Source organism: Labrus bergylta, chromosome 2 (genome assembly GCF_963930695.1).
Source record: "Labrus bergylta chromosome 2, fLabBer1.1, whole genome shotgun sequence".
Classification (NCBI taxonomy): Eukaryota; Metazoa; Chordata; class Actinopteri; order Labriformes; family Labridae; genus Labrus; species Labrus bergylta.
In genome coordinates, this window is record NC_089196.1 from 8544281 (window position 1) to 8560067 (window position 15787).

General features: G+C 41.0%; 1 protein-coding gene across 1 annotated transcript in view; it reads right to left on the minus strand.

Moving 5' to 3' along the window:
• Nucleotides 1–11433, minus strand: part of galnt9 (polypeptide N-acetylgalactosaminyltransferase 9) — a 106597-nt gene extending 95164 nt beyond the window's left edge. The window contains exon 1 of the mRNA XM_020631111.3: nucleotides 10327–11433. Coding sequence (XP_020486767.1) covers nucleotides 10327–10567 — 241 coding nt within the window. The 5' untranslated portion in view covers nucleotides 10568–11433. The remainder of the gene's footprint in view (nucleotides 1–10326) is intronic.
• Nucleotides 11434–15787: the final 4354 nt, after the last annotated feature.

A 15787-nucleotide genomic window follows, 5' to 3' on the forward strand; every position in this document is an offset into this window, starting at 1 on the left:
TGCACATACATTTTTAACTCCTGCATTCGCCGGGGGAATAGCTCTTAATCCTTACTGAGTTATACACAACCCACACATGCCCACAGTCCGATTCTTTATTTTCAAGATACGCTACGTATTAAAAGCATCTATTTTTGTTAGCAAACAACCCATTTGTGGATTAAAGAAAATGGTGCTCTGTAAAAGACGCTTATGGGTTTTGCTATTGATTTATTCATGCATATTACATTTTTGCATGACTTTGTTTTTTTTTGTTTTTTTTTTTAAATAGATTTCAGAAGAAGAAACAGAACAGAGTAAATAAAAGATGGATCAAAGCCAAGCAGAGCACTTTAAGTGCACCCAATAGTCTGCTGGGCTTTATCAAAGCAGCTGCTTAAAAACAAAAAAATTAAAAAGATTAAAACTTTGCAGATAAAGCCTCAAATGTGTGTCAGTTGTTTAAATGTCACAAAACAACCTCTCCATTATGAGAGTGTTTCTGTAGCATCTTTAAACTTCTGCTGAAGTGCTTCAGTCAGACAGAAGGCAATGTATCAGATTTTAAGGCCTCTCATCCCATAATGGAGTTTTCTTCCATTAGGCAGAGGAAGTGAAAGTGGAGGGAAGCAAAAAATAACGCAGAAAACAAAGCTGGCAGCTATTGTCCCGCTTCCAAGACTCACACAGAGACACAGAGGCCCTCCAGACTCGAGCCTCCGGCCCTGGAGGGTATCTGTGTTACTGTGTGACACTATGCCGTTATGCCAGATGGCTTGTCCATGACGTGAACCCCACCCATGCTTGTCAAAATGCCACCACACTGGCTGGTGCAGGGCATGCTAAATCCCTCCTGTGGGAGAAGCCAGTTTGCAGCCATTCAGCTCCAATTACAAATCTTCAGTAGCACCCGAGGATTCGAGGCCATCCAAATATGGTGATTACTCCACAGCTCCTGGAGGGCCGAGGCTGAGAGCTGAGCTCTTCATTGGTATGCGCTGTTTACTTACTGTCTGTGTGTCCATCTGTTGATATGAGGAACAGACGCAGCTCGATTTTTCTGTGGAGGCCACACTGCAAGCTTGGCTGGCATAGCAATTATCTGATATTATCCTGCAGTTTCAAGGAATCTTAACTGGTCAATTCAGCAGAGATGGATATGAAGAAAGCTGGCAACAAGCCTTGAAATAAACAGTTTATAGGGGCTTAATATGCATTGTGTGTTTATATGTATACATGTATTTGCAGAAGAGAATATCTTCAACCTTTTTCCATGCTCCAACTCTATATATGAATTTACTGCAAAACATCATCAATGGTTATGAATAAAAACTTTAGTGTGAACGGTGAATCATAGCCTATTTAACAATAAGGGACTTGTTTCCTGGTAAGTGAAACAGAAATTTGAATTCGGGCTAACCAACTAGTCTAAATAAAATGGTAATTTGGTTAGCTGAGACTGGCTAACATTAGCACTGCCAGCTTTTGGTCCTCCTTGAATGTTAACATCCACTTTCCTGTGCTTCTTGTGGTTAGTCTCACGCATTAGTATGGTCGATATGCCAGTTCAACCTGACACAGCCTACATGCACTGACTAACCGCACTGCTCCTACCAGATACTATGCGTTCAATATGCTTGTTTACATCTGGGCAGTAGAGCCAGACCAGAAGGTCCATTATCCAGAGCCTGTCTATGGCTACAGGCTTGGCCAGCGGCTGGTGGCTTAATCATTGGAGTTTGAGAATAACATCTGACTGGCATTGTGGGCCCACATATAAAATAATTAAAGAATTTAACCAACTATAGTCATTCTGGTGCCGACTAGCGAGGATGATAATTTATAACCCTTTAGTCCTCATTAACTTTATCAATCTCAGAACGCTTGAGCTAACAAGATTGGAGTCTAAAAATTATCAGTTTCAAAAATCAGTTTGGTTAGCAGCAGGTACCTTAAATACTATCTTAGTCTCAACAGAAATATTTTATTTTTGGTCAACCTACAGTGCTTTAAGGAAACTAGAGGATTCACAAGTTTAGTCAAATTACGTGTTTCCCTTTATATAGACTCGTTGCAATATTTCAACTTTGACTATTGATCTTGCACGTGCCTTGAGCATAAGTCAGAGTCCTGTTGGTTTGTCTCGTCCATCAGCCCCAACAACCTCCTCTGCAGACTTCAAGCAGTCACTGGCTTAATGCAGGGATGCCAGTCATAGTGTCAGTCAGACAAAATAATACAGTTTTAAATTTACCTCTAAAAAAACTCCACAAAGGAGTCAACAGAGTGTCCAACCTCTTACCCAAACAATAGTGTCCTACACCAGTAAGTCCAACAGCAACTCAAAGAACACAGAACAGAGCATAATTAAATCCACCGAAGTGTATTATACAGCAGTGTAAATTATAACTACTGTAGTAACTATCAAACCGAGAGTCAATTTCTCAGTCTGTTGTAGTCACTACTGGACAGTCACTATACAAAGTTCATGGTGGGGCAGGTAGCCTAGTGGTTAGTGCTGCGCCACATGTACAGAGGCCAAAGTCCTCGAAAGCAGTCAGCCTGGTTTCAAATCCAACCTGTGGCTCTTCTCCCTGATGTCATTCCCCACTCACTCTCTCTCTCTCTCTCTCTCTCTCTCCCCCAGTTTTCTGACTCTATCAACTGTCCTGTCTCTCCAAATTGGCATAAAGAGCCCAACATTTAAATTAGTTTCAAAAACAGTTTTTCAAAGTGCAAGGCATGAATTGACCTCCCTATTTTGTAACCTAGACCTACGAAGCATCAGGGAAGCTTTCTCCATTAATGCACATATATAATACTTTAATTAAAAAATGATCCATATAGACAAACCATGCCAAAAATCACGATATCAAACCCATTGTCTATAACTAACATATCCACAGATCATCACCGCATAAAGTCATGCTGTTGTAACTCGTAAGAGTGAATCTATGCATTTTAAGGCAATTTCACTATAAAGGATACAATAATGTGGGATATCAAAGGCAAATAATGTCATGATTTGGTCTGTTTTTTTTGTCAGAGTTTAGATGTATTTATATTGTTTTAGTTCTCATTCTTCCCCGGTGTTGTTTCCCTTGTGTGTTTTCTAGTTAAGTCTTCAGTGTTTCGTGTGTTATTCTGTAACTTTGTATCCTAGTGTTTCTTTATGTTCTAGTGTGTTTTGGTACATTCTTGAGTTCTGTGTGTCTTCAGTGTTTCATGATTTAATTTATAGTCGTCCTCAGTGCCTCTGTGTGTTTCCCTCCAGTGTTGATTGCCCTGATTGTCTTCACCTGTGTCATTAGTCTCACCTGTGTTTGATTACCCCTGTGTCTATTTAGTCTCTGTGTATCTTCCCTTGTGGGTTAGATGTTTGTCGTATGTCAGAGTTTTCCCGGGTTAGTTGTAGAATTTCAGTCCTGTGCTTTCATGTCGTTTGTCAGTTCTCCCAGTGATATTTTCTGTTGGACGTTTTGAAATTAAGCTTTGGTTGTGTCCGAAATCACTCCCTATCCACTATATAGTGCACTATATAGTTTTCAAAGTGCAAACGCCATTTTGTAGTGATGTCTGAATTCCGAGTGAGCATGGTCATACGCTATATAGTCCACTCAATGTATCCCACAATGCATTTTGAAAAGTAGTGTATGAGCGATGGTCACTATGCGAGCAATATATACCATCATGCATTGCGGTTCAAAAGATTTTTACGAGCGGAGAGTGGCGTTTGACTCGCCCGCTCTCAAACGGACGAGAGGAGCGACCAGCATGAACACAGAAACTCAATAAAGTTCATATTCAGAGCGCTTAATGAAATCTATGATCGGTTTTAATAAAGATTAAAAGATCATTAACTTTAGTTTTGTCAGTTTGTCCTAATGATGACAGACGAGAAACCAGAGTCTGTGAGCATAAATTATTTAGTTTTGGTCCGAAAATATGTCTATGTAAAATTCAATATTTTACAAATATTTATTATTTGTAAATGTTTCGTGAAAATGCACTCAGTATAATATGAGTTATCACGGAAATTCATGCTGTTATTTACCGTTGTTATCGATCCTCGGCCGTTGATAAGCTGTGCGTTTCAGTTGCGCGGCAACAATGACGTCACTGTCAGCGGCTGGTGAGTGAGTGAGTAGTGTCCAAAATGTTTTTTTTTTATTTTGCTGAGTGAGTGCACTATATAGTCCAGTGCATTAAACTCACTATATAGTGAATAGGGAATGAGTGAGTGATTTCGGACACAGCCTTTGTTTTTGACCCGTTGCCTTTTTGTTTAATTACATATTTTTTTTGTTCCGCACCTGGGTCCTCCTCTTAGTTTTTCTTGTTCCATGACAAAAGGTAAAGGTTACAGGTCAACTTCACAACCTATTAACATTGGTTTAGATACTTTTATCTAATTATTTCTGAATGACTTTATATTTTGTTACATTTACAAGAACAGGTGGCACACATTTAGAAAAACCTTTTTTTCGTGAATATAAAAACCCATTGTAAACATGCAGCGGGCAGAGGAATATTCATTGCTTATCATTTATTATCCAGATTAGAATACTGGCCTTCATATGCCTCCTTTATTAAATATCATCATTAAATTTTAGTGATGAAATCACACATGACTCTAGGCCAGCAGTGTAAATAAGAAGAAGGCTGGCTCCATCTGAAGGATCCATTATTGTCTGAGGCTGACAATGATTGTCAGGTTAGCTGCAGAATTCATTATCCTGATTCCTCAAGGCTGAGCAGAATTGATTCTTATCTGTTTCTGAAACTGTTTTGTCGACCAGACCAGAGCCACATCTCCATATCATTATTGGAATATATTTAATATCATCAGGATTCATATCACTGGGATGTGGTGTCCCTGCATCCGCCATTACACCCTGCATGGCAACATATAGTCACACTGCGATGCGTATCATGAAGACACTGTCAGAGCATCAAGTGTGTGTCAGCATGGAAGAGAACGAGTGTGACATCTCTCGTTTCTCATCTAGTCTTTTCCCCAGCAGGCTTAGCATATAAACAGCGCTGGCTTCTTTGCCATAATTGGGCATTACAGATAAGACGCATATCTGGTGCTGCAGCTGGGCCTGCGAGGCCGCCATCCCATCAGCACCTACGCACAGGGAGAAGGCCAGGAGTGACATGCATGGCTGATGACAAGAGGCTCAGTACGACCATGAGCTGAGGGACCACAGCCAAGCACGGACAATGACAGCACTGGTCAGTGGAGAACAGTGAATAGTAGTATATTTAATAAAGGCTGAACCATTATCTGTTTCTGAAGAGGCTTATCTTTAGAGGACGTCTGCCTTGAGTGACAGAATAGTAAAAGAAGAGAGGTAATGAAGAGAAAACCTGGGTCAAATCAAATATTAATTTTATTTGAATGTCAATGAAATGTAGAATATGCATCTTTTTATTTAGACTTTTAAATGTTTTGTGCTAGATCTCTATTTTTACATAGCCTTCCATTCAACCATTGAGAGGATTAATGGATGGATAGATGGGAGGGTACATGGATGGGTGGATAGATGGGAGGATGGATAGATGGATGGGAGGATGGATAGATGGTTGGATGGATGGATCTACCCCTTTCTAGCCTTTCCAAATATCTAAAGCTTGAAACTAAAAGAATGTTGTTGTTACCCAATGGCATAACATTTGCCGTACATAAAACATTTGCGAAGCATGAAAATTTTAGCTATACGTAAAAACATATGATTTACAAATATTAAACGACTATTTTAGCAAGCAGTGTCGTAAGTGTTAGACTCAAATGAACCTGCATGAACTATTCAGTCTCTTTATCTCCATTTTCTCTCCTTGGGTCACCAACTTGGAAGGATTACTTTTTTTCCTGAGACAAAAGGCTTAAGCATTAGTCCTTCGCCCGAAAATAAAGTTGCACTAAGTAGCTGTCCAGAGCACGTTTAACACCTCTGTACATTACTTTTGTCAAACAAAAGTTAACTGGAAACAATAAACGGTCAGCCTCAGTACTGTTAAAACTGTAACATCCAGTCGATGTTAGCTTGTTTACCTAGCTAGCTAGCCACTGTTGATCAAATCTGTAGCAACAGCAACTTCTGTCTGAAATGAAAGACCTGTAGTTTCTAAAATAAATACTTATTAATATAAGTGGTTAAGTTGCCACTGTTATTATGAACTTCATTTTGTGTCATGCTACATAGAAGGCAGGAACAATCAGAGTAGAAAAACGACATACTGTAGGGCAGCATTGAATTCATGAATAATCGCTGCCCTTATTGCATGTTGGATAGCTAGGCCTACAGCTTATCTCAAAATATCCACAGCTAATTTGAATTTAAAGAGTCAAACTCAACTCTTAAAAATATTCCTTTCCATCTCTTTCAATGTGATAGCAGCTAATCTTATTTGTGTCTGGCGTTCATTAAGTCAGACGACTGGTCTTCAGCAGGTAAGTACCGCATGAAGGTATTTGTTGGTTCTAATGCAGTACTTAAGGTCAAATAGCTGCTTTGTAAGCCTGTTAACAAGCTTAAAACCCCCTCATCTGATTACACGACAACAGTGGCCTCCACAGCAGAGCAGAGCTGCTGATAACCCTCATGTTGCTCATTTCTGCGCTGAACGGGCGGCTGATAAAGCTTGACCGCTGTTTTCTGACCATCCATCAGACGACCATAAAGAGTAATTCTGTTACTTGTTTATGTCCTTCAAATCTAATTGGACCTCGCTGCAGCTCCCACGGCATGCCATTGGTAGGCAATAAACAACCGAGGGAATGGGCAATTACTTCATATCGCTGCTGGACATGGTAATAGTTATTGGCACACTGAGTCCCCCTCTCACCATAGTTATTTCCAGTGGCCATAGTATACATTGTGACCTTTGTGACAATTGAGAAAAAGGAAATCAGTGACATGAGATATGAGAATGTGATTAAGTGTGCCATTAAAGAGCTCCAGACAAATCATGAAGGGACTGTGACAGTCAGACAACATTTCCAGTCTCTGTGCAGTCTTTAATTAACATGGCTGTTAATTGTCTGTTAATTGGCTGTTAAAATACACAACCCCAACTTTTTGCTTTTTCTGTTTCAGACTTTGATTGTGGAGAAAGTGACGGAAGAGTTTGTTTAGGGGTTATTGATGGAATTTGTCATTCTCACATTGAATATCTTCATTATCTAGAATAATCACTTTGATATATTTAAATCTAAATTTGGAATTATGAGTGAATTTACCTTATTCGATTAATTAAACTTGGACCCCTTCTTAGCTTTAAGATGCTAATATATTTCTCTTACAGGGCTTTCACGCTTGAGTAAACTCTTGAAAAACTTATTTCCATCAATTAATGTTTAAATAGTAGTTCATTCCTCATTTGATCCTCAGTTTCTGCCTTGTATAGAAAAATGTGTGTACAGTTATCATTAGCTGATCTACACAATTTGATGAGGAGTTGCTCAGGATCTACACTGTGACTAATGGTTAAGTAAAGGCTAGTTCCTCAGTCATTCCTAATTTATTAGTAGTAACAATGCCATTTTTTCCACATTAACTAATGGTTAACTAGCAGTAGGTCCCTACTTTAGTCCTAATTTGTCCCTTTCAACTATGCCAAGGTTTTCTGTTTCAGTAACTAATGGTGAACAGGTGGTAACTTTCTTGTTTGTATGAATGTCACATTTTTCCCCTCATCCAATAGTGAACTAGTAAATATTTCCTCATTCATTCCCCAGCAGCTATGTCACATTTTGCTCTTTGTTAATTGATTGAATGGATGTCAGGTAACAGTGCAGGTATGGTATGGTAGCATGATACAATGCTTGCTTGCTTCTAAAGCCCCAAACCGGCAATTCCTCTCTTCACTTGTGAAACACCTGCAAAATGTGTCCCAGGAGTTAACTGTGCAGAGAAAGCAGTGACTGTCAATAAGTGAAGATGATGTGATAGCTGTAAACTTTTAGATGAATCTATTTGTGGTCAGTTTTGAGATCAATTTTTATGCACTGAATTAAACCAATAAATACATTTCTCTAAATTAAATTCATACACGTAATTCTTCTGACTTGGTTTATCTAGCCTTCAAGGAGATTGAAACCTCTCAGCCAACACTCAGGGCAAAAAAGTCAACTAAAATTAAACTTTGCTTGATAGAAATCTCTGCAATTCACATTTCCTCTAAAAGCTGTCACGAGACAAATTACAGCTTGGAAACCCCCATTTTGACATGTCACACACAAACACTTAGTATGAAGATAGCATTTCTTTGTCCTTACAGAATTTTGCAGACACAGAGTCTTTCTGTCCCTTTGCAGTGATACTGTGGGATTGACTGGCTCAATCGCATTCTATCTATATAAAGCAAAGTGACTGAGAGGATGCATTGTATTTTTTTTTTTTTTTGTGCGCCATTGCCTGCTGGCTGCATGCCAGATGCCAAGCATAACTCAAAGTGACAGAGTGACCAGCAAATAGCCGCCACAGCTCGGGCAAAGTAACAAGATCCTGCATAAAAAGACCTTGGATGCACTGTTTTGGAGCCATGAAGCTGTGAAACATCCTTAACTACTTGAAAAAACCATCAAATGGACTGTCAACACATTTTTCTGCTTCTTTATAACGTAAGAATCAGTTTTAACAGAGTGCCATAAAAAAAGGAAAGAGAAGATCTTATTTTCTCCTTGCATTTTTTTTCTTTTCTCCAATCTTTTGAATTCAGGGCTTCAACAGAAGCTTTCAGGAGGATGAATTGTGGTTTAATAAAAGGCTATTAAGTTATGTGACCTCTACTGGCGACCTGCATGAAATGCAACAACAAATACAGAATTTGCGTCCTCCAGCACAATTCCCTATACCTCACACCCCTGTTCAGCCTGAGCTATAAGATCCTGTTATTTAGACACATGATGAAGCCACTACTGTATTTCCCAGGAGAGAAGAGCAGCTTGTAAACATTAATGGACCTTACTGATGGATTAGAAATCAGTCAGTAACATCTTGGTAAGGAGAACATACCACCATGGTTCTGATTTTCATTACATGACTTGAGAACAAGACATTGTAGCTTCAGTAGATGAAACAAAACAAAACATTTCACTCAACCCTGTGGCGTAAGCAGGTTTCAGATATTTTGAGACAGAATGTATTTTTTTATGGTGAGGGGGAAAAAACTAAGAATATGAAGACATTGGCAGGGGCTTGAGGAAAGAGTGGCAGGCTTTTTTTTATATATATATATATATATACATTATGACATTAAATAGACCAGAATCAAGCAGTTTAGAAGGAAAACATAAACTTGTATATTTCAGCCCTAGTTGTCATCCATTCAAACAACATTAAATGACACGGATGCATGATGTGGATTGTGTGGAAACTGTAAGAAATTTAATTTTATACATGATTTAGAATCTACGCTCAGGACAGATAATATTTTTGTTTCCTTAAAGTTTGTATGTAACTCATGGATATTCATGTAATAAGTTATAAACTTGGATTGGACTAATGCAGAAACTGTCATTTCAATCATAAATATGAGCCATGCAATATAGTGACTACATTTAATCTGTAACATTAGTTGTGATTGTGCAGATGTCCCTCAGGAGAGCACCACCTGAAGTAAGACAGTCTATGTAACATAGCCTGATTTTAAAGACTGCTGCTCTGCTGATTGGTTCAAATCTGCACCCAGACTAATGCCAACATAAGGAAATCCAAGTATGTCATTCTGTTGTGAAACTGTTACATTTGACTCTCCTTCAAAACTCAGACAGCTTGTTAAATCTGATCTGTTACACCAGCTGAGCCTCCGGTGAAATGAACTGCCGGTGAAACAGAGACAGACTTCCTCTGAGTGGGTTCCCATACAGACCTGCACACATCAATACTTGAAGCATAAGTTTATGTGAAGTTTACAACAAGTCAATTATTGGTGAGGGGTGCCACAGTGTGATAGGCTGTTAAAGTAACAGCCCAGTAAAGTCTATCAATGCACTATGGCATGTATTTCACTGTACTACGTCAGCCTGCTTCATTAGCTTCTTAACACACTGCACACCCTCACTCACTGACACATTTGACATGGTTTCATGTGCGAAATGAAGCCAGAGAGATAAGGCTGCAGGGTGACAAGGTCAAAAATATGCATGAGTCACAGTTGTATATGATCATTTTTTGGGCAAACATGCAATTAGAAAGTGCTCTACACTGCACAAGAGGGTAAAGCAACTTTTTTGTATTGTCTTTGGGTTTGGACGTATTTTTTTTTTTTTTTTTTACATTTTGATGATTATTTCTCTGCAAGGAATTCAGAAGTATTGCCCGCTTTTCAGTTCCCTACCGTTCAGCTGGTTGTAGACCACATCCTCGAGCCTCTCCAGCCTCTGCAGAATGGACTGCCTGTCCACCAAGTTGGAAACTTTGCCATTCCTGGCTCGCAGCCTCTGGTCAGAAATACGCCCAATCTGAATCAGCTCCTCGGACCGGTCCTGGATCCTGCAGTAGACCGAGAAGAGGATAATCCCCACAAACACCAAAATGTTGACGGTCAGCAAAGTTTTGATTTTGCGTGCCACAGCCATGAAAGAGCAGATTGTCCGGCTGACTCAGTCAAGCCCGGCAGCTGTCCGCATGTGTGGTGGTGGCCTGTGACGCTTTGCTTTGCCACCTAACTGTGTGATGCAGGAGGCTTGATTTTCCGCTCGGGGAGAGAAGGTCAACTACGTTCAGCACCACGGACAGCTCCGGAGGCTTCGCTCACTTCTTAGCCGGGCACCACGGCCGTCACATGGAAACTGAAGGTGGGAGAGGATGCTGGAGGGGCTCGCTGTTCGGTTTTGCTTCTTTTTTTTCCCGGGCTTCAGTAGCCGAGAAACAGCTTGCACGCGCTCTGCCGTCGCTCGTGCTACATATTACGAACGAGACATGACTCCAGGGAAGGCATTCATCTCCGTAACAGCCTACGGCAAAAGCAAAAACATCTCCCTCTCCGACAAATCCTTAGCCCAAATACGTCTCGTCCATCTTACCGGAGATGCACTGCAATGAGCGCTCGCGTGGCAGCTTCCTCGTGCTGCCCCAGCTCTGTTGTGACATCTCCCCCCCCCCTCCTCAAAGACGTTATGGTCACTCAATCCGTCCCGAAACCCGAGCAGTGCCTGTCTTGAAAAATGTGTGTATGCTTCAAAAACAAGGCGGCGTTTCTCCCTCTCTCTCTCTCTCTCTCCCTCTCTTTCTCCCGCGCGCGCTGTCGCTCTCTCTTTGCTAACTCCCTCCGTGTCTCGCGCTGTGTATGTGCTCTGTCAGTCCATTGTTGTTTCCTGTGACGGTGGTGTTACAGAGTCGGGTGAGTTGAGAGCAGATTTGCCCTCAAATGCGGTTAAGGATACACAGCCGGACTCAGGCATGCTGTCCCTCTCTCTTTCTCTCTCTCTCTCCTCCTCCTCCTCCTCTCTGTCAGAGAGGAAGAGCCGCCGCCGCTGCGTCCTGACGTTTGCAGGCACTATCATGAATATGCACGAGCCGTGTTGGGACTCGCAGGATAGCAAAACAGCACGAGTAGGCTATGTAAGCTGCATCGTTCCACTCAGTAAAGCAGCCTTCTCCAAGTGTCACTTAATGAACTGTGAAAATGTGTGCGAAGATGCGTTAACGTCTTTTTAGTTGCTATTTGTTAATGTCAAGGTTAACAGTTTCCATGTCACCTCTGATGCCATCGCCTGCGGCTACTAAAGCTTGATGCTTCATATCCCTGTAGTATATCCTATGTATTCATTTGCATGTTATGTAACTGCCCCCCCCCCCCCCCCCCCCCGCATAACATGCATGGTCAACCTCAGGAGTATAATCATCATTTCACCAATCACATGCTCGGGTGGAAGTTCAACAGCATTCAATTATAACTAACATATCCTGCACAGTGGATAAACAGCATGTTTTAATCCAAATAATTGGAAAACGATGAAGCAGTTATGTGGGTCTTTTCTTTCTTTTCAAAGTTGTCCATTTGATTTTCAACAAAACCAACATTTATAAAACTTGCAAATTTTAAAGCAGGTACATACGAATGCACTTCTACTAAAATAGAATGAACTCGGTCTCGCTTTACACTCAATTTCACATTCACCCACTGATTCTCAGACTGATGGCAGAAGCTGTCCATCAGTAGCCTACATTCACAAGCATTCTGTGAACACTGGCTATGCAGCGTGAGCAATTCAGGGTTTAATTTCTTGCCCAAGCACACTTCTACATGTGACCCTAGAAGCTTGGGATTGAACCCCCAACCCTCCGGCTGAGAGATGACCGACTCTACCCCTGAGCCACAGTGGAAGCAGAACAATTCAGTACGGTTTAAAAAAGTTTAAAAGATAACGGATGTTTATTAAAAAGTTATAATGAGATCAGTGCATTGATGGGCATACTCACAATACCACCTTTTTGGCCGTTTTTGGAGGCAGGTACTGCTATTGGTATTGTAAAAACTTAAAATGATGCTAACCATCACTTCCCCTTCATAGCTCAAAATACTTAAACTGCCATCCTGCCATTGCCAACTCTTCATATCCTATTCCAAATGAATTACAGCTCGAGTAAATCACCCTCAGAAAACTCCGCCTCACTCTGTACTTTTCGTTGATTAGGCAGACTCAGACATGGCACAGACTTCCCAAAGCACTTTGATCCCATTTCACACCCAGCAGAGGACCTCAGATTTATGCTCGTAAGTTTGTTTACAGTTTCACTTCAGTGAAAAGCTTTATAGACCACAGAGCTCTTTGTCAAAGGACGACTGGTTATAAGTTAATCTTGTATCTCTCTTATGTCTAAGTTTGTTCTGAGAGTAGAATAAAGGACTTATATTCGATCCTCTCAGGAATCACAGTATAATGAGTGAGATGTGTTATTGAGTTGTGTTATTGAGTGCTTCATCAAAGATCCAGACCTCATATTTCTTATAAAATACACATTTGACAGGCTCAAGGGCACTAAAAGAGAAAAAATATGGTTAAGGACATTTTTGGATGATGCACTGCATGTTATTTTAATTACATTGTTTTGTAATGATTGAAGCCCATGTTCTTCCTCTCCAGTCATGTTGCTCCGATTGCAGTTGCACCTGCATCAGATTACAAAAAGAGCTGATTTAATTCAAGGTATGCAGTAATGGAAGGACTGTGGGGAAATCAGTGTTACAGCCACAATGCAGGCCTCAGCACAGCTGCTTATACAGCAGCTACAGTCTCACTGCTCCCCTGCGCTCCTCTGCAGGACTCTCTGAAGACTTCTGCTCTCTTTCTGCATTCGGCGCTCTGCCTGCTGTGTGACTGCAGACACTAGCACTCGAGTGTTTTAACCATATTAACCTGGGTCACTGCCAGCTGCACCTTAGTCATCCTACTCAGTATTCAGCATAAACCACTTGAACATATTCAGTGGGAGGACACAGGCTGTATAGAACTGGGTGCGTGTAATAGGGCACAGCCGGAGATATCTATACAGCCATGTGTTCATCTTTGTTCACAGGAAGTATATAGCTGGAGCTTCCTCAGAAATATCCCTGCAGAGTGAATGTTACTAAAGTGGGTGTAGGAGTCAGTCTGCAGGGGGTTAAAGGCATACTATGTGACATTCTAAATATGAATAATTCAAACGTAATATACCCTATGAAAAAATATAGTGTAGTAATGACTTCTTAAAAAGTAGTCTCTGTAGCGACCTGGGCTGCCTCGTGCTGCTGCCTACGTGTCTTGACTCTTCCCATGTTCTACATACAGAGTACGAGTTGTTGCCCTCTGGTAAGAGGTTCAGAGTTCTCAGTTGTAGACTGAACAGTTTTAAAAAATCATTTATCCCTGTTTCCATAAAACTGTTAAATGGTGGCAAATGAGACTGATATATCACTGGTACTGTCTTTGCGTGTTTGCACTGGCATTTTAAGAAGAACCTGATGTATTTATGTATTTATATACTCAATTAATGTTTATCGTGTTATGCAATGTTTATGTCGTTGTATGTTTGACGTGAATGATGATGTTGATTGTTGTCTTTTTTTTTTACTGCTGCAGCATGGGTGAAGAGCCCAAGACAAATGTATCACTTTGTGGGACAATAAAGTTAATCTTGAATCTTGAATCGCCGTAGGGGCAGCGCTTCCTTCAGCTTGTTCATGTTTCGCTAAGAGGGTCAAACCTTTACGGCCAAATTCCACCAGATGTGTCGTCAGTCTGTCTCCACTCCATTACAGCTGATAGGTTTTCACTTTATTCAATGTGTGTGCTTCCACTGGCTCTGATGCGCTGCGTTTCAGCTCCGTCTGAGTTGCCGGAGCCCACTATTGCATGCTGCTATTTTGTCCAGATGCCAGAGCACGGCGCATCAATTTACCACAGAAAAGATTGAGCTAGACGGAAGTCAGTCACCGAAACAACATTAAAACATCCGGTTTATTTTCAGAATAAAAGACTCTTTTGTGACAGTTCAGAACAATGACCGTATGTGTGTTTGTTTATCTGTTTTAAATTGTTTTATACGGTTTTATATAACACACATTGAAGCATAGGCTATTATCTTGTACTGTCGCAAGTGAATGCGAAGAAGAAGAAAATGCCGTGGGAATTCCTTTGTCTCGGCACTCCAGCTGTCTGGCTGTGGTCCTGCTGTGCACGGAGGACGCAGCCTGTGGGTGTTGACCGACGAGGGTGCACGGAGCTGTAACAGACCGGAGTGGAAATGTGGAAGTTAAGGGTTAGTCCTTACACCAAGTGGGAGAAGAGAGACAGCCCCGGCCCGCCCACTCAGGGAAACTGTCTCAGAGTGTCAAGAGTACAACTGAAGGAAAACCAACACACTTTCCAAACCAAACAACTTTGAGTGACACATCATGACCTGAAATTGATCGCAAAATCTTGCCTTCAGGTGTTTATTAGCACTTGTCCGCTGCTGTCTCTGCCTTACAGAACCCTGCTGAAAGAGGACATGGGGGGGGGGGGGGGGGGGGGCAATTGTAATGTAAAGCTATTAAAACAAAGAACTAATTGATGCTAAAAGGCTTGTATACTGCTCAGAAACTGCACTTTCAGGTAAAAATTCCCTGTGTTCTCACCAATAAGGTGATACGTCCAGTAACATAGCCATATATATTATTGGTTATAATTATTGGCAAGGAAATAAATATACAGACAACTTTAAGCTATACATTCATGGGACATGCTGTTAATAATTGTAAGTGGAATTCTGGAGCCATCATGGCACCAAAGACTACTTCTTTAAAACCTGAGCTATAAAGGGCTTTATTTGCGAACATTTACTTTCCTAAACTTCAGTTATTTGAGCACACTGGGCCTATACTCTCCAGCAGGAACTGCTCCTCACTGTTCTTGTCACTGGTTCACAAGAGGCTGACAAGGCCGTGTGGAGTAAATGTGTTCCGACAAGATGCCACGAAGCAAGGACAGCCAGTGGACAGATCAAACACATCTTCTCCAATGCAGAACTCGATTTGGCAGCAGAGCGGTGGATCAAAATAACTTCTCATCAGCTTTTTTCTTCTTTGTTTGTTGTGTGTTTCTTGAAAATTGCATCCAGGTTTCTTCCAAACACTCGCCAACACCGTGTCCTGTGAGTAGGTTGCATTGAGTTAAGGTATGCAATATTCAAAAATATTACTTATTAAAGCGTGGCTAACCTTTGGACATGGCAACTTACATTTAAAAAAATGCAAGGTTGTTTGTACCTTGGAGAAAAATGTGTCCTCCATTTGTATTCAAAGTGATTAACATGCATAACATTCTGGCAAAAAC